Source organism: Salmo salar, chromosome ssa11, assembly GCF_905237065.1.
Source record: "Salmo salar chromosome ssa11, Ssal_v3.1, whole genome shotgun sequence".
Lineage (NCBI taxonomy): Eukaryota > Metazoa > Chordata > Actinopteri > Salmoniformes > Salmonidae > Salmo > Salmo salar.
The window spans coordinates 36,366,594-36,392,546 of NC_059452.1; the positions used below are offsets into that span (position 1 = coordinate 36,366,594).

At 43.4% G+C, this 25,953-nt stretch overlaps 1 protein-coding gene across 3 annotated transcripts in view; it reads right to left on the bottom strand.

The window, feature by feature from the left end:
• LOC106592135 (pro-interleukin-16) overlaps window positions 1-25,953 on the bottom strand; it is a 61,925-nt gene that overhangs the window by 20,435 nt on the left and 15,537 nt on the right. For all 3 annotated transcript variants that reach the window (XM_045689448.1, XM_045689447.1, XM_045689450.1), the window contains exons 4-13: window positions 19,034-19,176; window positions 16,980-17,148; window positions 14,332-14,478; window positions 13,767-13,872; window positions 13,006-13,154; window positions 12,249-12,359; window positions 11,768-11,882; window positions 2,479-2,552; window positions 1,502-1,763; window positions 1,217-1,334 (exon numbers count right to left, since the gene is read on the bottom strand). In XM_045689448.1, the coding sequence (XP_045545404.1) occupies window positions 1,217-1,334; window positions 1,502-1,763; window positions 2,479-2,552; window positions 11,768-11,882; window positions 12,249-12,359; window positions 13,006-13,154; window positions 13,767-13,872; window positions 14,332-14,478; window positions 16,980-17,148; window positions 19,034-19,176 (1,394 nt within the window). The remainder of the gene's footprint in view (window positions 1-1,216; window positions 1,335-1,501; window positions 1,764-2,478; window positions 2,553-11,767; window positions 11,883-12,248; window positions 12,360-13,005; window positions 13,155-13,766; window positions 13,873-14,331; window positions 14,479-16,979; window positions 17,149-19,033; window positions 19,177-25,953) is intronic.

The following is a 25,953-nucleotide window of genomic DNA, read 5'->3' on the forward strand; positions in this document are numbered from 1 at the left end:
TTAACCATACCACATGGTTAAACTCTTAGACTATCGATACCGACAGAATAAGAATAAGTCTTTGATATTAATTACTAGTCTGCAGCTAGGAATTCGGTATCATTGAACACAAAGACCAACAAGCACAGAAACAGCTATTCTATAACGACATGAATGAATGTTACTCTGAACTATCCATTCTAACCACGACAGAGAGAGAGAGAGAGATAGGGCGGACAGACTCTCCAACAGAAACAAACTTTTCAACAGAGATCACGACGACACACTGAGCGTAAATATATATATTGATTGCAATTGTTCCCGAATGAGTGAGCATTCACGTGCAAAGGATTAGCATTTCAATTGTTATAATATTCAACTCTGTAGTGTCTCGTCAGATGAACCCCCACTCCCCTTTTGTCTAACAAGCCGCAATGCTGGTTTAGCCCACTAGGGCACATTCCTCTATCATTTCCTTGTAAACATATCTACTGTTTGTTATGCATTTCTGTGAATTACTTAGTTAGTAAATCAATTATTTTAAGACAATTGATGTATGGATGACTCATAGTGCAGACTGGGTTCGTGCAGATAACCAACAATTTACGACGTCTGGAATGAGACTAATGTGAGGTAAATAATAATTCATTAAATTGAAGACTAATTGATCAGATATTAAAATATCTGAAAGTTATATTAGGAAAATTATAACTTTGTAATCTGAATATTTTCCTTGGTGCCCCGACTTCCTAGTTAATTACAGTTACATGATTAATCAGTTTGATCACGTAATAATAATTACAGAGTTATTTGATAAATAGGTCTTCAGTTTTAATGATGCCAAAGACACGACAATATGCACAGACTATGTGTCAACAATAAACTGCTCTGGATGAGTGAGTCTGCTAAATGACTAATGAAGAGTGGTGATGTAATGTCCTCTACAGAGTCTCCTCCTTCACTCCCTCTCTCATGCATTGAAATGCATTGGATTAGTGCAAGCATGGCATGAGGGAGTTTCCACTACATCGATTCCTTTCGAAATCCATGATAGTGAGGGTACAAGTGCACACTTGGTGGAAAGGTAAAGAATGGGACCACATCCAGGGAGTAAGGAAGTGGGAAGTGTACTGAGGTAAGCCTCCTTTTCATGACAAGTTGTGGAATGTTAGCACAAACAGACTGGTACCCAGGCTATGTGTATTCAGCATTTACAGAATGTTTATTGAATCCTTACCTGAGTCTACTGTCCATGTGTGCCACCGACCCAGGGGAGAGGGTGTGGATATAGACGCCACGGCAACCATCTCCAGACGGCACGCAACACAGCCCAATGCCCAGCCCCACATCAGCCTCTACACACACACACACACACACACACACACACACACACACACACACACACACACACACACACACACACACACACACACACAGGAAGACAGATAGGACATTGTGTACGTTAGATGCTCTAGCTCCAAGTCATAATACAACTTAGAACTTCTTATCTTTGACCCCTGACCTTTGTGCAAGGTGATCTCCATCATGACACGATCTCGGGGTTTGGCCAAAGGCGGCTGAGGTACGGTGTTGGTGTGTGTGTTGGCGGCGGTGACACCGCTGAGGTAGTTGTAGTCCCCCATATCAGTGCTGACCCGGGCCATGCCAGTACTGGAGCTGAGAGAGCGAGACCGACACAGCTGTGCTACCGCTGCCTGGCCACAGAGGGCGCCGACACGCAGGCTGGTCCTCACCACCAGAGTCAACAGACCCTTCTTTATCTGCTGTGGAGAGAGGGAGAAGGAGAAGGCAAGGGCGGGGGAGAAGGGAAGGAGAGGGAGAGAAAGGCGAGGGAGAAGGAGAGAGGGAGAAGTAGAGCGGGATGGAGAGGGAGAGAGAGGATCATTCTGATTAATAAAGATGGATCTTAGATATAATGAGCTGTGTTTATTGTATTATAGTCTGTTCGGTTGTTCCAGAACAGGGGAAGACAACCCTGGATCTGGAGTGCTGCAGGCACTTCATGCTTTTGATTAAACCAACCAGGAGGACCAGCTGTGTTGAATTTAGTCAATCAGGTGTGGTGCCTAGTTGGTACAAAATCCTGCAGTACCTGCGGCACTCCAGGAACAGGGTTGTCTACCCCTGTTCTAAAATGTCTTCACTAATCAAAAGGGATCCTTTTAATTCCATCATGTTGTATTATGGCTGTAATAATGTTGTAATATGGCTGTAATAATGTTGTATTATGGCTGTAATAATGTTGTATTATGGCTGTAATAATGTTGTATTATGGCTGTAATAATGTTGTAATATGGCTGTAATAATGTTGTAATATGGCTGTAATAATGTTGTAATATGGCTGTAATAATGTTGTAATATGGCTGTAATAATGTTGTATTATGGCTGTAATAATGTTGTAATATGGCTGTAATAATGTTGTAATATGGCTGTAATAACAGTGTAATATGATGATTTGTTGTGGTGCTGTAGTCTTACTTTGAATCTCTGTAGTGCATCCTGATGAGTTAGTCCATGTAGAGACTCGCCATTCAACTCCAGGATCTCATCCCCTAAGAGACAGAGCGACAGAGAGACAGAGAGAGAGAGAGAATGAGAGAAAAGAGCGAGAGAGAGATAGAATGAATGAGAGGGAGAGAGAGAGAATGAGAGAAAGAGAGAGCGACAGAGACAGAGAGAGACAGAGAGAGAGACAGATAGAAAGAAAGAGAGGGGGAGAATGAGAGAGAGAGAGAGACAGAGAGAGAGAGAGAGAGAGAGAGAGAGAGAGAGAGAGAGAGAGAGAGAAAGAGAGAGAATGAGAGAGAGAATGAAATTATAAAATCCATGTACACAAATAACAAGTGTGCTGTTAAAATAGGCAAAAAAACACACACATTTCTTCCCATAGGGCTGTGGGGTGAGACAGGGATGCAGCTTGAGCCCCACACTCTTATCAACGAATTGGCGCGGGCACTAGAAAAGCCTGCAGCACCCGGCCTCACCCTACTAGAATCTGAAGTCAAATGTCTACTGTTTGCTGATGATCTAGTGCTTCTGTCACCAACCAAGGAGGGCCTACAGCAGCACCTAGATATTCTGCACAGATTCTGCCAGACCTGGGCCCTAACAGTAAATCTCAGTAAGACAAAAATAATGGTGTTCCAAAAAAGGTCCAGTCGCCAGGACCACAAATACAAATTCCATGTAGACACCGTTGCCCTAGAACACATAAATAACTATACATACCTTGGCCTAAACATCAGCGCCACAGGTAACTTCCACAAAGCTGTGAACGATCTGAGAGAGAAGGCAAGAAGGGCATTCTATGCCACCAAAAGGAACATAAAATTCAACATACCAATTAGGATCTGGCTAAAAATACTTGAATCAGTCATAGAACCCATTGCCCTTTATGTTTGTGAGGTCTGGGGTCCGCTCACCAACCAATAATTCACTAAATGGGACAAACACCAAATTGAGACTCTGCATGCAGAATTCTGCAAAAATATCCTCCGTGTACAACGTAGAACACCAAATAATGAATGCAGAGCAGAATTAGGCCACTACCCACTAATTATCAAAATCCAGAAAAGAGCCGTTAAATTCTACAACCACCTAAAAGGAAGCAATTCCCAAACCTTCCATAACAAAGCCATCACCTACAGAGAGATGAACCTGGAGAAGAGTCCCCTAAGCAAGCTGGTGCTGGGGCTCTGTTCACAAACAAAAACACACCCCACAGAGCCCCAGGACAGCAGCACAATTACACCCAACCAAATCATGAGAAAACAAAAAGATAATTATTTCCAATGTGTCAAGTAATTAACAAAAAACAGAGCAAACTAGAATGCTATTTGGCCCTAAACAGAGAGCACACAGTGGCAGAATACCTGAACACTGTGACTGACCCAAATTTAAGGAAAGCTTTGACTATGTACAGACTCAGTGAGTATAGCCTTGCTATTGAGAAAGGCCGCCGTAGGCAGACATGGCTCTCAAGAGAAGACAGGCTATGTGCACACTGCCCACAAAATGAGGTGGAAACTGAGCTGCACTTCCTAACCTCCTGCCCAACGTATGACCATATTAGAGACACATATTTCCCTCAGATTACACAGATCCACAAAGAATTCGAAAGCAAACCCAATTTTGATAAACTCCCATATTACTGGGTGAAATTCCACAGTGTGCCATCACATCAGCAAGATTTGTGACCTGTTGCCATAAGAAAAGGGCAACCAGTGAAGAACAAACACCATTGTAAATAAAACCCATATTTATGCTTATTTATTTTCCCTTGTGTACTTTAACCATTTGTACATCGTTACAACACTGCATATATACATAATATGACATTTGTAATGTCTTTACTCATTTGAAACTTCTGTATGTGTAATGTTTACTGTTCATTTTATTGTTAATTTGACTTTTGTATACTGCTCAAAAAAATAAAGGGAACACTTAAACAACACATCCTAGATCTGAATGAAAGAAATAATCTTATTAAATACTTTTTTCTTTACATAGTTGAATGTGCTGACAACAAAATCACACAAAAATAATCAATGGAAATCCAATTTATCAACCCATGGAGGTCTGGATTTGGAGTCACACTCAAAATGAAAGTGGAAAACCACACTACAGGCTGATCCAACTTTTATGTAATGTCCTTAAAACAAGTCAAAATGAGGCTCAGTAGTGTGTGGCCTCCACATGCCTCTATGACCTCCCTACAACGCCTGGGCATGCTCCTGATGAGGTGGCGGATGGTCTCCTGAGGGATCTCCTCCCAGACCTGGACTAAAGCAACCGCCAACTCCTGGACAGTCTGTGGTGCAACGTGACGTTAGTGGATGGAGCGAGACATGATGTCCCAGATGTGCTCAATTGGATTCAGGTCTGGGGAACGGGCGGGCCGGTCCATAGCATCAGTGCCTTCCTCTTGCAGGAACTGCTGACACACTCCAGCCACATGAGGTCTAGCATTGTCTTGCATTAGGAGGAACCCAGGGCCAACCGCACCAGCATATGGTCTCACAAGGGGTCTGAGGATCTCATCTTGGTACCTAATGGCAGTCAGGCTACCTCTGGCAAGCACATGGAGGGCTGTGCGGCCCCCCAAAGAAATGCCACCCCACACCATGACTGACCCACCGCCAAACCGGTCATGCTGGAGGATGTTGCAGGCAGCAGAATGTTCTCCACGGCATCTCCAGACTCTGTCACGTCTGTCACGTGCTCAGTGTGAACCTGCTTTCATCTGTGAAGAGCACAGGGCGCCAGTGGAGAATTTGCCAATCTTGGTGTTCTCTGGCAAATGCCAAACGTCCTGCACGGTGTTGGGCTGTAAGCACAACCCCCACCTGTGGACGTCGGGCCCTCATACCACCCTCATGGAGTCTGTTTCTGACCGTTTGAGCAGACACATGCACATTTGTGGCCTGCTGGAGGTCATTTTGCAGGGCTCTGGCAGTGCTTCTCTTGCTCCTCCTTGCACAAAGGCGGAGGTAGCGGTCCTGCTGCTGGGTTGTTGCCCTCCTACGGCCTCCTCCACGTCTCCTGATGTACTGGCCTGTCTCCTGGTAGCGCCTCCATGCTCTGGACACTACGCTGACAGACACAGCAAACCTTCTTGCCACAGCTCGCATTGATGTGCCATCCTGGATGAGCTGCACTACCTGAGCCACTTGTGTGGGTTGTAGACTCCGTCTCATGCTACCACTAGAGTGAAAGCACCGCCAGCATTCAAAAGTGACCAAAACATCAGCCAGGAAGCATAGGAACTGAGAAGTGGTCTGTGGTCCCCACTTGCAGAACCACTCCTTTATTGGGGGTGTCTTGCTAATTGCCTATAATTTCCACCTGTTGTCTATTCCATTTGCACAACAGCATGTGAAATTTATTGTCAATCAGTGTTGCTTCCTAAGTGGACAGATTGACTTGGAGTTACATGGTGTTGTTTAAGTGTTCCCTTTATTTTTTTGAGCAGTGTATATTTTCTACCTCACTTGCTTTTGCAATGTTAACACATGCTTCCCATGCCAATAACGCCCCTTGAATTGAATTGAATGAGAAAGAATGAGAGAGAGAGAGAGAGAGAGAGAGAGAGAGAGAGAGAAAGATGAGAGAGAGATTACTTTAGATTTCTGTAGATTACTTTATCGCTGACTTCAACCCAAAGTCTCTCAGAGTGTTCACAGTCAGCCCTCTGACACCCATATCAGATCACAGCAAAATCACAGTCTACTTGAACAGAGTAATACTCAATCATGAGGCATAAAAGCCAAAGAAACTGCATACAGTAATATTAAGAAATGCTATAGATGGAATGAAAGTAGAGTAGAAACCTACCAAAAAACAATTAGGCAACAACAAATTAAATCCCTTTTAGACAACTTCCTGGACAAAATGTTTCACTGTAATAGTGAAGGTGTAAACTTAGCAGTAGAAAACCTAAACAGTATATTTGACCTTCCCTATCAAATCTAAAAAGGTCAAGCAGACAACCTAAGAAAATTAACAACAATGACAAATGGTTTAATGAAGAATGCAAAAACCTAAGAAAGAAATTGAGAAACCTATCCAACCAACAACGTAGAGACGCTGAATCTACACCTTCACTATGGTGAATCACTAAAACAATACAGAAATACACTACGGGGAAAGAAGGAACAGCACATCAGAAATCAGCTCAATGTAATTGAAGAATCCATAGACTCTAACCACTTCTGGGAAATTGGAACACACTAAACAAAGAACAACACGAGGAGTTATCTATCCACAACATGTATGGATAAACCACTTCTCCCATCTTTTAGGCTCAATAACAAAGAACAACACGAGGAGTTATCTATCCACAATATGTATGGATAAACCACTTCTCCAATCTGTTTGGCTCAATAACAAAGAACAAACAGCAAAATGTATACATGATCAAATACAAATCTAAAAATCAACTATTAAAGACTACCAAAACCCACTGGATAACTATTAAAGACTACCAGAACCCACTGGATAACTATTAAAGACTACCAGAGCCCACTGGATAACTATTAAAGACTACCAGAACCCACTGGATAACTATTAAAGACTACCAGAGCCCCCTGGATAACTATTAAAGACTACCAGAACCCCATGGATAACTATTAAAGACTACCAGAGCCCCCTGGATAACTATTAAAGACTACCAGAACCCCATGGATAACTATTAATGTCACGTCCTGACCTTAGAAAGCTGTTGTTTTCTATGGTAGAGTAGGTCAGGGCGTGACAGGGGGTTTTCTAGTTTATTTTTTCTATGTTGTCAGGTTCTAGTTTTGTATTTCTATGTTGAGTTTTGTTTGGGATGATCTCCAATTAGAGGCAGCTGGTCCTCGTTGTCTCTAATTGGAGATCATACTTAAGTAGGTTTTTTTTCCCTCCTGGGGTTGTGGGAGATTATTTCTGAGTTAGTGTATGTTTCTACTCTGCGTCACGGTTTGTTGTTTTTGTTCGTTCAGTTTATTTATGTATGTAATGCAAAGTTTCACAGTGAAAATAAAATGTGGAACGACACACATGCTGCACTTTGGTCCGCTCCTCCTTTCGACAACCGTGACAATTAAAGACTACCAGAACCCCCTGGATAACTATTAAAGACTACCAGAACCCCCTGGATAACTATTAAAGACTACCAGAACCCACTGGATAACTATTAAAGACTACCAGAACCCACTGGATAACTATTAAAGACTACCAGGACCCACTGGATCTCCAATTACACTGAATAAAATACAGGACAAAATATGAACCCTCCCACCCAAAAAGGCCTGTGGTGTTGATGATATCCTAAGTGAAATGATAAAATATACAGACCACAAATTACAATTGGCTTAACTTAAACTCTTTAACATCATCCTCAGCTCTCGCATCTTCCACAATATTTGGAATCAAGGACTGATCACCCCAATCCACAAAAGTGGAGACAAATTGGACCCCAATAAATACAGTGGGATATTTGTCAACAGCAACCTTGGGGAAATACTCTGCAATATCATTAACAGCAGACTCGTACATTTCTTCAGTGAAAACAATGTACTGAGAAAATGTCAAATTGGCTTTTTACCAAATTAACATACGACAGACCATGTACAGTGCATTCGGAAAGTATTCACACCCCTTGACTTTTTCCACATTTTGTTACGTTACAGCCTTATTCTGAAATGTATTCAATCATTTTCCCCCCTCATCAATCTACACACAATACCCCATAATGACAAAACAAAAACAGGTTTTTAGAAATTTTTGCCCAATGCATTAATATTTAAAAACTGAAATATCTTCTTGGGTATGCCGGTACAAGTTTGGCACACCTGATTTGGGGAGTTTCTCCTATTCTTCTCTGCAGATCTACTCAAGCTCTGTCAGGTTGGATGGGGAGCGTTGTTGCAGAGCTATTTTCAGGTCTCTCCAGAGATGTTCGATTGGGTTCAACGCCGGGCTCAAGCAGGGCCACTCAAAGACATTCAGAGACTTGACCCGAAGCCACTCCTGTGTGTCTCGGCTGTGTGCTTAGGGTCGTTGTCCTGTTGGAAGGTGAACCTTCGCCCCAGTCTGAGGTCCTGAGTGCTCTGGAGCAGGTTTTCATCAAGGATCTCGCTGTACTTTGCTCCGTTCAGCTTTCCCTCGATCCTGACTAGTCTCCCAGTCCCTGCCTCCTGAAAAACATCCCCACAGCATGATGCCGCCACCATGCTTCACCGTAGAGATGGTGCCAGGTTTCCTCCAGACGTGACCCTTGGCATTCAACGCAAAGAGTTCAATTTTGGTTTCATCAGACCAGAGAAACTTGTTTCTCATGGTCTGAGAGTCCTTTAGGTGCCTATTAGCAAACTCCAAGTGGGCTGTCATGTGCCTCTTACTGAGGAGTGGCTTCCATCTGGCCACTCTACCATAAAGGCCTGATTGATGGAGTACTGCAGAGATAGTTGTCCTTCTGGAAGGTTGTTACATCTCCACAGAGAAACTCTGGAGGTCTGTCAGCGTGACCATCGGGATCTTAGTCACCTCCCTGACCAAGGCCCTTCTCCCCCGATTGCTCAGTTTGCCGAGAAGGCCAGCTCTAGGAAGAGTCTCGGTTGTTCCAAACTTCTTCCATTTAAGAATGATGGAGGCCACTGTGTTCTTGGGGACCTTCAATGCTGCAGAAATGTTTTGGTACCCTTCCCCAGATCTGTGCCTCGACACAATCCTGTGTCGAGACACAGATCTGGGGAAGGGTACCAAAACATGACGAACAATTCCTTCGACCTCATGGCTTGGATTTAACTCTGACATGCATTGTCAACTGTGGGACCTTATATAGACAGGTGTGTGCCTTTCCAAATCATGTCCAATCAATTGAATTTACCACAGGTAGACTCTAATGAACTTGTAGAAACATATCAAGGATGATCAATGGAAACAGGATGCAACTGAGCTCAATTTTGAGTGTCATAGCAAAGGGCCTGAATACTTATGTAAATAAGGTATTTCCATTTTTTATTTGAAATACATTTGCAAAAATGTCAACAAATCTGTTTTCACTTTGTCATTATGGGGTATTGTTTGTAGACTGATGAGGGGAAAAACAATTCAGAATAAGGCTGTAACATACCAAAATGTTTAAAAAGTCAAGGAGTCTGAATACTTTCAGAATGCACTGTATTCACCCTGCACACCCTAATTGACAAACAAACAAACCAAAACAAAAGTAAAGTCTTCTCATGCTTTGTTGATTTCATAAAAGCTGTTGACTCAATTTGGCGTGAGGGTCTGCTATACAAATTAATGGAAAGTGGTGTTAGGGGAAAAACATACAACATTTAAAATCTATGTACACAAACAACTTGTGTGCAGTCAAAATTGGTAAAAAAACACACATTTCTTTCCACAGGGCTGTGGGGTGAGACAGAGATGCAGCTTGAGCCCCACCCTTTTCAACATATATATCAACAAATTGGCGAGGGCACTAGAACAGTTTGCAACACCCAGCCTCAACCTTCTAGAATCTGAGGTCAAGTTTCTATTGTTTGCTGATGATCTAGTGCTTCTGTCCCCAACTACAGAGGGCCTACAGCAGCATCTAGATCTTCTGCACAGATTCTGCCAGACCTGGGCCCTGACAGTAAATCTCAGTAAGACAAAAATAATTCTGTTCCAAAAAAGGTCCAGTTGCCATGACCATAAATACAAATTCCATCTAGACACTGTTGCCCTAGAGCACACAAATAACTATACATACCTTGGCCTAAACATCAGCGCAACAGGTAACTTCCACAAAGCTGTGAACGATCTGAGAAACGCCATCAAAACGGACAAAAAATTCGACATACCAATTAGGATCTGGCAAAAAAATATTTGAATCAGTTATAGAACCCACTGCCCTTTATGGTTGTGAGGTCTGGGGTCCGCTCACAAGCCAAGAATTCACAAAATGATGTAAACACCAAATTGAGACTCTGCATGTAAAATTCTGCAAAAATATCCTCAGTGTACAACGTAAAACACCAAATAATGCATGCAGAGCAGAATTAGGCCGATACCCAGTAATTATAGAAATCTAAAAAAGAGACGTTAAATTCTACAACCACCGAAAAGAAAGCGATTCCCAAACCTTCAATAACAAAGCCATCAATTACAGAGAGATGAACCAGGAGAAGAGTCCCCTAAGCAAGCTGGTCCTGGGGCTCTGTTCACAAACAGACCCCACAGAGCCCCAGGATAGCAACATAATTAGACCCAACCAAATCATGAGAAAACAACAAGATAATTACTTGACACATAGGAAAGAATTAACAAAAAAAGCGGAGCAAACTCGAATGCTATTTGGCCCTAAACAGAGAATACCTGACCACTGTGACTCAAAATTAAGGAAAGCTTTGACTATGTACAGATTCAGCGAGCATTGCATTGCTATTGAGAAAATCTGCCATAGGCAGACCTGGCTCTCAACAGAAGACAGGCTATGTGCACACTGCCCACAAAATGAGGTGGAAACTGACTTGCACTTCCTAACCTCCTGCCAAATGTATGACCATATTAGAGATCATATTTCCCTCAGATTGCACAGACCCACAAAGAATTCGAAAACAAATCTAATTTTGATAAACTCCCATATCTGTTGGGTGAAATACCATGTGACCTGTTGCCACAAGAAAAGGGCAACCAATGGAGAACTTTTGTACTTTTACTATTTGCACATCGTTACAACATTGCATTTAGCCATAATATGACATTTGAAAGGTCTCTACTCCTTTTGTGATTGTAATGTTTACTGTTAATTTTTGTCATTGTTTATTTCACTTTCATGTATTATCTATTTTACCTGCTTTGGCAATGTAAACATATGTTTCCCATGCCAATAAAGCCCTTTGAATTGAAATTGAATTGAACTGAGACAGAGAGAGAGAGCGAGAGAGAGTGCGAGAGAGGGAGAGCGAGAGAGAGAGAGAGAGAGTGCGAGAGAGGGAGAGCGAGAGAGAGAGAGAGAGAGAGAGAGAGTGCGAGAGAGTGAGAGCAAGAGAGAGAGAGAGAGTGAGAGGGAGAGATGGACCACAGTCAGCCAACATGCTGTTCACCATACATATAATAATATGATAATATAATAAACAAAATGATCATTCAGTGGTCACCAACACTGGTCCAGCAGTCCAGGAGGGCTACAGGGTGTGTGTAGGCTTTGTGTATGTTAGTGTTGGACTGAGATCAACTCTGTTGTTGTAGTAACATTTTAACAAAAGCAATGAGTCTCTCTATCTCCTCTTACCCTCCTGTAGTCTGCCATCTGCAGCCGCAGCCCCTCCAGCGAAGATGGTCTTGACGTAGATACCCATGGGTCCGTACATGCTGTCCCTGCCCCCCACAATGCTGAATCCCAGACCCTGCATGGGACAATACAACAGTTAGGAGAGACTTCAAACTACAGATTGCACCTTTAAGGAGGAGTATTCCCACCCTTTAAAGAGGTAATTTGTAGTTTCATTTCTGGTAACGAAAAATATTAACCCAGCCAATAGCACTGAGGGGGTGGTCTTAAAAGTAACTAGGAGTTTTCCCGTTAAGTTATATGGTCAGGGAAAACCCAGGGCCAAAGCAACAACTCATCACTACTATGTTTAAAGATTGGATGCTACTCCATAGTACTCCAAAGTAGAAGCAAACAATGATGCTTTATTATGAATTAGCCCCAGGGCCATGGGCTGCGTTCAAGCTCCTGGAGCAGACGTTCAAACGTGCTGCATAATTACCTTGCCATGGCCCTTCATCAGCACGATGTTACAGATGATGAAGGCTTGGACATTACTGCAGGAATGGACCAGATGGGCTGAGCTAAGAGAGCGAGAGGGACGGGGAATGGGCTGTGGAGGGGGGAGGAGGAGGGGGACAGACGGGAGGCAACACCCTCAGTCAGGTTCCACACACACGAGAGGAGAGGCCTCACGTACACACACACACATTGGTTTCACACACACACACACACACACACTGGTTTTACACACACACACACTGGTTTCACACACACACATTTTTCCTCGCTTGCTCTAGAGCCAAGTTCTGCTAAACAGGAAGAAGGCTGACAAATTGAGTTGACTAGTTCCAGATGCTTTTTGGAAGTGATTTCTACACCTGTTTTTAATCTCTCTTCTTTTCCTATTGTTCTGAAGTTCTGAACGGAAATACATATTTTTCTCCTCTCCCCGTCTCACTCTGACGGTCTCTCACTGTATGAGCGAGTAATTGAATTATGTCATGATTATAATGAAAAAGAGGAAATAGTTTAGTCCCCTTCCAAAAACTTCATTGAATAGAAATTTTTATTCTTTTTTGAAAAACCTGCTGTCTGCATGAGAACTCAAATTGAACTAACAAGGCAATGGGAGCAGCAGCTACCGTAGAAATCTCAGGAATGTAATAAGTCAGTACCAATCTGGATTAATTGTAATCAAAGCATTTGCAGGTACAGAAACTCTCAAGGCAGGTAGGCAGACAGGCGCAAACACACACCTGGTTGGGGTTGTGAGGAAACTCCAGCTGCTGGGACTGGGACTTCCTGCTGCCAAAGAAACCGACGGTTCCGTGGGTGTTGCTCCCGCAAAGCTCAGGCGTCTTCAGGATAATGGTGTCCAGGTCTCCAATCCAGTATGGATGGACACCTGAGCACAATTCAATACAATGTCATGTGATTCAATACAATGTCATGTGATTCAATACTATCCAGAGACCAAGCAAAAACCCCAGACACCAACTGTGAGCAACTGTATGGAACCTGGGTTATCTTCCCTCAATACCACATTAGCCCACTGAGCTAAAGCCTATGACATTTTCTCTGGGAGATAACAAGAGGCTTGGTTACTCATCACAAAAGCAGGTCAAAACAGGGAAAGGCTAGTTGCTCACACAGCAAGGAATGCAATTTGTAAAAACAAGTGACTTACAAAACATACCCAGGTCAATTTAAAGCATCATTACATTTAGTCATTTCCAGAGTTTAGAAAACATCTGTGCAGGATGTGACAAACTTAACATCCAGTTAGAGATGATGATGTCCTCATGTTCTTGTAGGAAAGGAAGGAAATCACCTAATAGTATCTAATGATGTACCACAGGAAACTCATGACAACTGCCTTACAGGACTCATATCGGTGTGTGTGTGTGTGTGTGTGTGTGTGTGTGTGTGTGTGTGTGTGTGTGTGTGTGTGTGTGTGTGTGTGTGTGTGTGTGTGTGTGTGTGTGTGTGTGTGTGTGTGTGTGTGTGTGTGTGTTACTGGTAGAGTTGGAGCGGGTCCTCTTGCAGACCGTCTGTCCCTGAAGACCATGTCCTCTCCTCTCTATGTCCCAACCTCTGTCCTCATTCACCTCTGGGATTGCCAGCTACAACACACAACACACAACACACAAGGGTGATGTTCATTAGGCATCAAACGTAGGAAAACACACTGATACAGCGGCAGACTAGGCTGGTTGCCAGTCTGTTTCGCTTACATTACACTCCTTGTACTCCATGTCCTATGCTACCCAGGCAGAGTAGAATGTTAGGAGTAGAATGTTAGGAGTAGAATGTTAGGAGTAGAATGTTAGGAGTAGAATGTTAGCTTAACAGACTGGCACCCAGACTAAGGATGGACTACCTGGACTTTTTGTCTTCAGTTTCAAAACGATTTACAATGATGTGCCCTACTGAACTCAACCAAGGTATTCATCCACTCTTGTATGGAAATGGATGTTCAAACAACGATTTTCAAAGTTAAAGCCTAAAGATAATGAAGATACACAGAACCAAACAGGCTATGAATGTTTATCAAGAAGACTTAGAAGAGTCCTAATTGATACCTTGAGGTGGTTGTTGTTCCCAGTGTGTTCTGTCTCTGTGTAGTTGGTCACTGCCAGGGGGTCTGCCAGGCACAGAGGGGCCGAGTGCAGGGGGGGCAGGGTTAGACCTCCAGGGGACTGGGGCTGCTGCTCACATGTTGAGCTTTCCTACAAAAACACACAGAAAGGACTCAAATTTGAATCATTATGGAATTCAATGTTGTACAAGTGTCAATCTTTCTATGATTGGAGAGAATTATTTGGACTTATACTGATTGGGTAAGACACAGAATTATTCCAAATAAAATATGTGAATATAGTATTTAAATGTTTGGAAGAAATTGGTGGAATTAAAATGAACTAATAAGCTACTAAAATATCTAAAACTGCATATGGCGATTGATTGCCCTTTTAGTTAATAACTGGAATACATTAGTTAATATATTTAAACACCTTCTCACTTCAGTTAGAGAAGTCTGATTTGATTATTGAATTTCCTGTTTTCAATTTGTTCTCCATAACAACACATACTATTTCTCAGTGGTGTAACGTACTTAAGTAAAAATACTTGAAAGTACTACTTAAGTCGTTTTTTGGGTATCTGTACTTTACTATTCATATTTTTGACTACTTTTACTTTTACTTCACTACATTCCTAAAGAAAATAATGTACTTTTTACTCCATATATTTTCACTGACACAAAAAAGTACTCGTTACATTTTGAATGCTTAGGAGGACAGGAAAATGGTCTAATTCACACACTTATTAAGAGAATATACCTGATCGTCCCTACTGCCTCTGATCTGGAGGACTCACTAAACACGCATGCTTCATTTGTAAACGATGTCTGAGTGTTGGAGTGTGTCCCTGGCTATCTGTGAAAAAAAAGTATTATGTCGTCTGGTTTGCTTAAAACGATTTATATATTTATTTTTACTTTTGATACTTAAGTATATTTACTAGATGACTTTCACTTACTTGAGTCATTTTCTATTAAGGTATCTTTACTTTTACTCTTTTTTCACCACTGCCATTTCTCTGCTAGAGGCAGGACTGAGTATTATAGGAAAGATTTGAAGGAGAGACTAAAACAGTGTTCAAAACACAATCAGCTCTCTCTCTCTCTCTCTCTCTCTCTCTCTCTCTCTCTCTCAGCTATCTGTGTGGATGCCAGTCTCTCTCTTTCTTTCTCTTTCTCTGTCTCTACTTTACTTTACTGACTTTATTGTCCCCATGGGGAAATTTTTGTTGCAGTGTCATGTACACGTTTAAAGTGGCTTTTAAAAAACAAAACAAATTGACAAAACAACTTTCATAACAGTTGCACACTAATAAAAAGAGACTAGCCTGCTGGCCTTACTGGGTCAATAGGAACATTAGCCCGAGCTATTTAGGAGGGATATCACACCTGGCACAAATTATTGTCTAGTTCTGTTTTTCTCTCTCTCATTCTCTCTCTCTCTCTCTCTCTCTCTCTCTCTCGCTCTCTCGCTCTCTCTCTCTCTCGCTATATGTGTGTGTGCCAGTCTCTCTATGTCTCTCTGTCTCTCTGTCTCTCTCTCTGTCACATCCTTTGTCTCTCTCCCTCTGTGTATGTGCATGAGCGTGTGTGTGAGAGTCTCTGCAGTATAGACTTCTGTATCATCTCAAACAGACAGGGACTTGGCTTGGTCAGATATAGTGTAACCTAGCATGAGAGAGCTTCAACATGTCCTCAGTCCAACCTCTGAAAAATGATTACACATTGGATGAGGGAGGAAGATGTGAGAGGGCCTTCCACGTAGTGTGAAAGCTGCTTCAACAGCAGTGGGGGAAGTAGAATGAAATCTTAAGCCAGGACTCACACTATATATCCATTCATGAGATATGACCCTACTGGGAAATGTAATCTCTCTCTCTCTCTCTCTCTCTCTCTCTCTCTCTCTCTCTCTCACCAAATGGCCGACTGCAAAGTAAGTCATCTCTTCCTATTCAATTTCTGTTTTGAGACTCTTTTCTAGACAGTTCAGCCAAATGAAGATGGGCCCTCATCAATTTGATTGATTGATCATTTGGAACTGCCTCTGTCAATGTTACTACGCAGCTCTTTTTCCCTACAAATATACTGCATGCTGTCAGTGCAGTGACTGTGGCTAGCAAGGCTTTATTGCACTGTTTGGTTTCATTTCAACTCATTCACTCTCTGAAGCAATGCAGATATTCTGCCCCACAGATTCCATCTGGGCCAAGTGTTGTCTGGTGGGTGTAGGATGGGAATGTGGCTACAGCATGTGAAAAAAGAAGAGACCCACACAGACTTAGTGGCTAGAGGGATAACAGAGAATAAACTACTGTAACACAGGTGGAGTATCAAATCTGTATTATAGTGAGGGTCCAAAATGGTACCCTATTCCCTATATTGTCAATACTTTGGACAAAAATAGTGTACTATACAGGGAATAGGGTGCTATTTGGGACTCACAACAACATATTATGGGATGTATTAATTTAGAATGGCAAACACAGCAGTTGTCTATGGAAAAAATTGAACAGTCCCCAAGTGCAAATCTCTCCCACTGCATGGCACTCCAAGCAGGCTCAAAGTATTTGAAGTAAAACAAATACTATTTGAACCCAGGTCTGATATGAAGTGCCGACAACAGAACAAGTGGGATGTGAGTGGTGCTACCTCACTGTAGGCTGTTATGTGGCTGTTCCTGGAGGCGGCCTGCCTCCCTCCCTCCCCCTCTGTCCTTGCAGCATGGCCGTTCTTGGCCTGCCTCTCCTCCTCTGTCCTGGCATGGCCGTTCAGACACTGTCCGTTAAAAGGTGCAAGCTTGTCTGTACTCTGAAGGTAACTGCTCCAGGAGAGGCAGGAAGAAAGACACAGTTAGACAGAAGCTTCAGAGAAATGTCTTTGAAGCTTTTCTCTGAGAACTAAACATAGCAAAATAGCCGCTGTTGTTTGGCAGTGTGGGTGCATTAGCCAGTACACTTTGGCAATCTGATACATGCATTCCCCAAACTGATGTACACAAGACTTGGTACAGCCATCTTAGAAAAAACATGAACTGACAGGTATAATGCACTATGCTAACAGCCATGTTGAATCAGTTCAAAATGTATTACATAGAAAGCCATAATATAATAATAATAAACCTGAAAGGGATACTTCGGGATGTTGGCAATGAGGCACTTTATCTACCTCCCCAGAATCAGATGAACTCAAGGATACCATTTTTATGTCTCTGTTTCCAGTATGACGCATGCTAGTAGATACCCATAGACTTCCAGTAATTTCACTAATGCTAGTTAGCATTGGCTCGCAAAAGTACCTCTAACTTCCTTCATGCTGGACACAGAGACATACAAATATTATCCACGAGTTCATCTGACTCTGGGGAAGTACACTACATGACCAAAGGTATGTGGACACCTGCTCGTTGAACATCTCATTACAAATTCATGGGCATAAATATGGAGTTGGTCCCCCCTTTGCTGCTATAAAAGCCTCCACACTTCTGGGAAGGCTTTCTATTAGATGTTGGAACATTGCATTGTTGGGACTTGCTTCCATTCAGCCACAACAGTATCAGTGAGGCCGGGCACTGATGTTGGGCAATAAGGCCAGGCTCGCAGTCGGCGTTCCAATTCATCCCAATGGTGTTCGATTGGGTTGAGGTAAGGGCTCTGTGCAGGCCAGTCAAGTTCTTCCACACAGATCTCGACAAACAATTTCTGAATGTACCAAGCTTAGTGCAAGGGGGCATTTCATGCTGAAACAGGAAAGGTCCTTCCCTAAACTGCTGCCACAAACTTGGAAGCACAGAATCGTCTAGAACAGTGGTTCCCAACCAGGGGTACTAGTGTTTGGACTATCCTCAGTGGTTACATGAGAAGACTCATGAGACCATAGGTCTACTGGTAAAATGCACATGAGGGGGTACTTCAGGGGTACTCCGGGCAGAGCAAAATTCAGTTGGTGGTACAGTAAGCAAAAACGTTAGGAACCACTGGCCTAGAATGTCATTGTATGCTGTAGCATTAAGATTTCCCTTCACTGGAACTAAGGAGCCCGAACCATGAAAAACAGCCCCAGACCATTATTCCTCCTCCACCAAACTTTACAGTTGGCACTATGCATTAGGGCAGGAAGCATTCTATTGGCATCCGCCAAATCCAGATTAGTCCGTTGGACAACCAGATGGTGAAGCGTGATTCATCACTCCAGAGAATGTGTTTCCACTGCTCCAGAGTCAAATGTCAGCAAGCTTTACACCATTCCAGCCGACTCTTGGCATTGCGCACGGTGATCTTAGGCTTGTGTGCAGCTGCTTGGCTATGGAAACCCATTTCATGAAGCTCATGACAAACAGTTATTGTGCTGACGTTGCTTCCCGAGGCAGTTTGGAACCCGGTAGTGAGTGTTGCAACCGAGGACAGATGATTTTTACACGCTACGCGCTTGAGCACATGGCGGTCCCATTCTACTGCCAATGTCTATGGAGTTTGCATGGCTGTGTGCTCGATTTTACACACCTGTCAGCAACGGGTGTGGCTGAAATAGCCAAATCCACTAATTTGAAGGGGTGTCCACATACTTTTGTATATAAAGTGTATATAAAGAACCTCATTGATATAATCCCGACGTATCCCTTTAAGAAGACATTATAAAGGCCCAGACATGCTTACAACAAGCAATAAAGCACTATAGCAGTTGCTTATATCTGCATGGCTTGCTACCTGTGTCCATCCCCTCCTCCCTTCCTCCCTCGCTCCACACTGGGTTCTTTGTCCTCCGTCTGGGGGCTGCTATCGCCAGTCTGCCGGCCCAGACCCTCCTTACCCGCCCCCGTCGTTACACACATCCTCCAGATACTGCTCTCCTGCACCAATAGGACAGATAGTTAGCACAAGGGGATATCTATGCAGGGGCAGTATTCTCATGTGCCAATAGGACAGATAGTTAGCACAAGGGGATATCTATGCAGGGGCAGTATTCTCCTGCGCCAATAGGACAGATCGTTAACACAAGGGGATATCTATGCAGGGGCAGTATTCTCCAGTGCCAATAGGACAGATCGTTAGCACAACGGGATACCTATGCAGCGGCAGTACTCTCCAGTGCCAATAGGACAGATTGTTAGCACAAGGGGATATCTATGCAGAGGCAGTACTCTCCTATGCCATTAGGACAGAGCGTTAGCATAAGGGCACCTCTATGCAGGGGCAGTACTCTCCTGCTCCAATACAGTCCCAGGAGAGATGAGGTTACAACATGCCCAACTTTGTTTTCTTCAAATCAAATCAAATGTTATCAGTCACATGCGCCGAATACAACAGGTGTAGTAGACCTTACAGTGAAATGCTTACTTACGAGCCCCTAACCAACAATACGGATAAGAATAAGAAAGAGAGTACCAAGCAATTAAAGAGCAGCAGTAAAATAACAATAGCGAGACTATATACAGTACCAGGGGGTACCGGTACAGAGTCAATGTGCGGGAAAACCAGTTAGTCAAGGTAATTGTGGTACATGTAGGAAGAGTTATTAAAGTGACTATGCATAGATGATAACAACAGAGAGTAGCAAGGGTGTAAAAGGGGGGTGGGGGCAATGCAAATTGTCTTGGTAGCCATTTGATTAATTGTTCAGCAGTCTTATGGCTTGGGGATAGAAGCTGTTAAGAAGCCTCTTGGACCTAGACTTGGTGCTCCGGTACCGCTTGCCGTGCGGTAGGAGAGAACAGTCTATGACTTGGGTGACTGGAGTCTTCGACAATTTTGGGGGTTTTCCTCTGACACCACCTAGTATATAGGTCCTGGATGGCAGGAAGCTTGGCCCCAGTGATGTACTGGGCTGTACGCACTACCCTCTGTAGCGCCTTGCAGTCGGAAGCCGAACAGTTGGCATACCAGGCAGTGATGCAACCAGTCAGGATACTCTCGATGGTGCAGCTGTACAGCTGTGCAGCTTTTGAGGATCTGAGGACGCATGCCAAATCTTTTCAATCTCCTGAGGGAGAATAGGTTTTGTCGTACCCTCTTCACGACTGTCGTGGTGTGCTTGGACCATGTTAGTTTGTTGGTGATGTGGACACCAAGGAACTTGAAGCTCTCAACCTGCTCCACTACAGCCCCATCGATGAGAAAGGGGGCGTGCTCAGCCCTCTTTTTCCTGTAGTCCACTATCATCTCCTTTGTCTTGATCACGTTGAGGGAGAGGTTGTTGTCCTGGCACCACACGGCCAGGTCTCTGACCTCTTCCCTATAGGCTGTCTCGTCGTTGTCGTTGATCAGGCCTACCACTGTTGTGTCATCGGCAAACTTAATGATGGTGTTGGAGTCGTGCCTGGCCATGCTGTCATGAGTGAACAGGGAGTACAGGAGGGGACTGAGCACACACCCCTGAGGGTCCCGTGTTGAGGATCACCATGGCGGATGTGTTGTTACCTATCCTTACCACCTGGGGACGGCCCGTCAGGAAGTTTAGGATCCAGTTGCAGAGGGAGGTGTTTAGTACCAGGGTCCTTAGCTTAGTGAAGAGCTTTGAGGGCACTATGGTGTTGAACGCTGAGCTGTAGTCAAATAGCATTCTCACATAGATGCTCCTTTTGTCCAGGTGGGAAAGGGCAGTGTGGCGTGCAATAGAGATAGCATCATCTGTGGATCTGTTGGGGCGGTAGGCAAATTGGAGTGGGTCTAGGGCTTCTGGGATAATGGTGTTGATGTGAGCCATGACCAGCCTTTCAAAGCATTTCATGGCTACAGACGTGAGTGCTACGGGTCGGTAGTCATTTAGGCAGGCTACCTTGGTGTTCTTGGGCACAGGGACTATGGTGGTCTGCTTAAAACATGCTGGTATTACAGATTCAGACAGGGAGAGGTTGAAAATGTCAGTGAAGACACTTGCCAGTTGGTCAGAGCATGCTCGCAGTACATGCCCTGGTAATCCGTCTGGCCCTGCAGCCTTGTGAATGTTGACCTGTTTGAAGGTCTTACTCACATCGGCTGCAGAGAGCATGATCACACAGTCTTCCGGAACAGCTGGAGCTCTCATGCATGTTTCAGTGTTATTTGCCTCGAAGCGAGCATAGAAGTAGTTTAGCTCATCTGATAGGCTCGTGTCACTGGGCAGCTCTCGGCTGTGCTTCCCTTTGTAGTCTGTATGGTTTGCAAGTCCTGCCACATCCAATGAGCATCAGAGCCAGTGTAGTACGATTCGATATTAGTCCTGTATTGACGCTTTGCCTGTTTAATGGTTCGTTGGAGGGCATAGCAGGATTTCTTATAAGCTTCCGGGTAAAAGTCCCGCTCCTTGAAAGCGGCAGCTCTAGCCTTTAGCTCAGTGCTGATGTTGCCTGTAATCCATGGCTTCTGGTTGGGGTATGTACGTACGGTCACTGTGGGGACGACGCCATCGATGCACTTATTGATGAAGACAATGACTGATGTGATGTACTGCTCAATGCCATCGGAGCAATCCCGGAACATATTCCAGTCTGTGCTAGCAAAACAGTCGTATAGCTAAGCATCTGCTTCATCTGACCATTTTTTATTGATCGAGTCACTGGTGCTTCCTGCTTTCATTTTTCCTTATAAGCAGGAAGCAGGAGGACAGAATTATGGTCAGATTTGCCAAATGGAGGGCGAGGGACAGTTATGTATGCGTCTCTGTGTGTGGAGTAAAGGTGGTCCAGAGGTTTTTTTCCCTCTGGCAAAACCTCGAGACTTCCTTAGATATCGTGCACCAGCTGTTATTTACAAAAATACATAGTCCGCCACCCCTTGTCTTACCAGACGCCGCTGTTCTATCCTGCCGATACAGCGTATAACCAGCCAGCTGTATGTTGATAATGTCGTCATTCAGCCACGACTCCGTGAAACATAAGATATTACAGTTTTGAATCTCCTGTTGGTAGTTTAATCTTCCACGTAGGTTCGATCGATTTTATTTTCCAAAGATTGCACGTTTGCTAGCACAATGGAAAGCAGTGGTGTTTTTTTCAATCGCCTACAAATTCTCAGAAGGCAGCCCGCCCTCTGGCCCCTTTTTCTCCGCCTTCTCTTCACGCAAATGACGGGGATCTGGGCCTGATCCCGTCAAAGCAGTATGTCATTCACGTCGGGCTCATCAGACTTGTTAAAGGAAAAATAGGATTCTGCCAGATCGTTGTGAGTAATCGCAGTTCTGATGTCCAGAAGTTATTTTTGGTCATAAGAGACGGTAGCAGCAACATTATGTACAAAATAAGTTACAAAATAAGTTACATACAACGCAAAGAAACAAACAAAAAAACACAATTGGATAGGAACACGTAAAACGTCAGCCTTCTTCTCCGGTGCCATTCATTAGACAAGGGTGTTATAAGTCAAGGAGCGATACAAGTATGTGAAAAGGCACTCAGTTGATGAAGCCGCATTATGCTGATTTGAATGGTTCATATGGATGGTTTCAACATATACAAATAGCATAAAATATGTTTGTTCAGAGAGTAAAACCAGGGAAGTTGGGGATGGATCTTCAGAGGGGTTAAGGCAACACATTGCCTGGAATAAAGCGAATTTGACCATTAGGGCCACCGTACAACTTTAGGGCCACTGTACATATACTGCATATGTATCGAGCAGCTCAGAGTAGGAGTGCTGATCTAGGATCAGGTCACCCCTGTCTGTATTATCTTATTCATCGTGATCTAAAAGGCAAAGCTGATCCTAAATCAGCTCTCCTACTCTGAGACAAATTGGCCCCCCTGGCCTTTTCTTACACCAACACAGTCCAGTCCAGCAGAGCCAACACAAGGGCACCTCTATGCAGGGTTTTAAAAGCCAGCTTTATGACCAAATCAAGACCTTGAGTTAACGGGTTGACAGCTTCAGAACAAATAGCAGAGTAATAGAGCTTTTATAGGTCTATGAACTGTACCACAGTGTGTGTAAGTTAACTTTATGAGACAACCACTAGTGTGTTTAGGCTCCTTTTTAAAGAGAACCATATGATTAACTTAAATCTAACAAGACATTGTCCTTATGAAATGCAAGAGCCATGTTTGGAACCGTTGTAAAGGTATTGCCCCACACCCACTATGGCTTCACATTGTTTGAGGTAAAATGCTGTTGTCTGACTGTGGGGTGCAGTGCCTGTGTCTGGGCTGGTGGTTAAAACTGTAACCTGCAGCACAAGGAACCCCCTCTCTATATCCCTTTCAATGTCTCTCCTTCTTCCATTATATATCTCTATCTGAATATAAAGAACAACAACCCAGAGGTTTTAAACACACATTCTAATGTGGCACAGGATATAAATACAAAACAATGTAAAAGCACAGTGAATGTCTGCTCACTGTTTGTTTCACTTGTGATCTTTTTCCATATATCTGAATGTCTGTTATCGACTGTCCTGTGACATAGCCTTCTGTCAGCTCAGAGTAGCAGGATTGGGCTCAATTCCATTTCTCCTAGGCCAATTCAGGGGTTGATTTGAAAAAGGAATCAGTACTTTTTTTCTACGTGAACTTCTCAATTAATTTGTTACCGGTTGGATACTAACAAGCTCTCTCCTCTGTCTCACCCACCAGGTGTGTCTTGTCATAATCAACTGTAGGATTTTTGTATGACATGGACATTCAGAGAGAACCCCAAGGTTACCCTAAAGTTTATGAATGAACTCTGCTCATCAATGTTAGGTGGATTCTATGTCAACTCATTAAGAATGAATTTGTTGATACCGAAGCGGGAGGCTGTCATATAAAAACTCTGTCTTGTGACATAGTCCTCATGTTATCCTAATGGTGAAGTAAGTAGCGTTAATTCATTCAGGAACTCGGATTTATGTTCTGCTATGGAACAGTACTTCCTGACATCAATCTGACTAAAGGTTGGCCTGAATAGAATCAGTCTGCCACTGAACACTACTTCCTGACATCAATCTGGCTGAAGGTTGGCCTGAATAGAATCAGTCTGCCACTGAACACTACTTCCTGACATCAATCTGACTGAAGGTTGGCCTGAATAGAATCAGTCTGCCACTGAACACTACTTCCTGACATCAATCTGGCTGAAGGTTGGCCTGAATAGAATCAGTCTGCCACTGAACACTACTTCCTGACATCAATCTGACTGAAGGTTGGCCTGAATAGAATCAGTCTGCTATGGAACAGTACTTCCTGACATCAATCTGACTGAAGGTTGGCCTGAATAGAATCAGTCTGCTATGGAACAGTAATTCCTGACATCAATCTGACTGAAGGTTGGCCTGAATAGAATCAGTCTGCTACTGAACACTACTTCCTGACATCAATCTGGCTGAAGGTTGGCCTGAATAGAATCAGTCTGCTATGGAACAGTAATTTCTGACATCAATCTGGCTGAAGGTTGGCCTGAATAGAATCAGTCTGCTATGGAACAGTACTTCCTGACATCAATCTGGCTGAAGGTTGGCCTGAATAGAATCAGTCTGCTACGGAACACTACTTCCTGACATCAATCTGGCTGAAGGTTGGCCTGAATAGAATCAGTCTGCTATGGAACACTACTTCCTGACATCAATCTGGCTGAAGGTTGGCCTGAATAGAATCAGCCAGGTGAGTTCACAGCTACTGACAGACGTAAGGCTTTTATCTTATAACACATAGCTAGGAGGAAGACTAACAGACCAGTCATAACCTCAAATAGGGGAGGGATGAAGGAACGAAGGGTGCATTTATTCATTATTTGAACATGGCCACATTGTCCCGAGGCTCTATGACATCAGTGCAATGTCCTCATAGCCTTGTGTTAGCTAGTTAACATGTCTCTACTTCCACTGTGGCCTAATGCCTCTCTCCCTCCCCTGGTTCACAACAAACACTGTCTTTGTGTGTGAGATAAACAGGCCCAACAGCAGCACTCAGCCCTCTGACACACAGGCCATGTGACTGATGTTATGCATTTGCACAGAAACACAGTGCAGACAGAGATGACTAGAGGAACACATTTCAGACTATATATTATGGGTAGGACCAGGAGTTCTTCATACTCTGGACTCAATCTTCACATACAATACTGTGTTGTAGATTTTTTCTCCTAAATGTTTTTCATATTGAGACGAAACCTAACTTGAGATTGACATGCATTATTCATTTCCCCCTCACAAATCTCCCATTGCCTTCAGTGCATGATTTTTGAGAATGTCCGTGTTTCAAGTGAGTATCTGACCCCTTTTGAGCAACTAACACTCTCTACCCACCACACATAACAAGAAGGAAGTCATATGCTTTTGAAGGCCGGAGTGTTTAGCTTGTTTCCTCCTGAAGTAGCAGTAACAGCCTGAACACGCAACATGTACAGTACATGAACACGGTATGCTAATCCATCTTGATGCCTAGCTGTCAGCTGAGAAAGGATCTTCATGTCTGACCAATACACTGCCTGAGGGGCTGGACTGATATACATTTTTTGTTTTTCCAGATTCATTAAAACTTCTTATCATAGTTCTCCTAGTTAAGTAATACTGTGTATGATGTGCATTAATAATTATTATGTCCATAAAAAATCTTTTCACATTATTTCTACAAATGCATTGATAAAAACAACCAATGCAACGATAGCACTTAGTGCATAACAATCATAATTCAGGACCAGGAGACATACATTGTTAATGCCACTTTGCAAACAGCAACCCT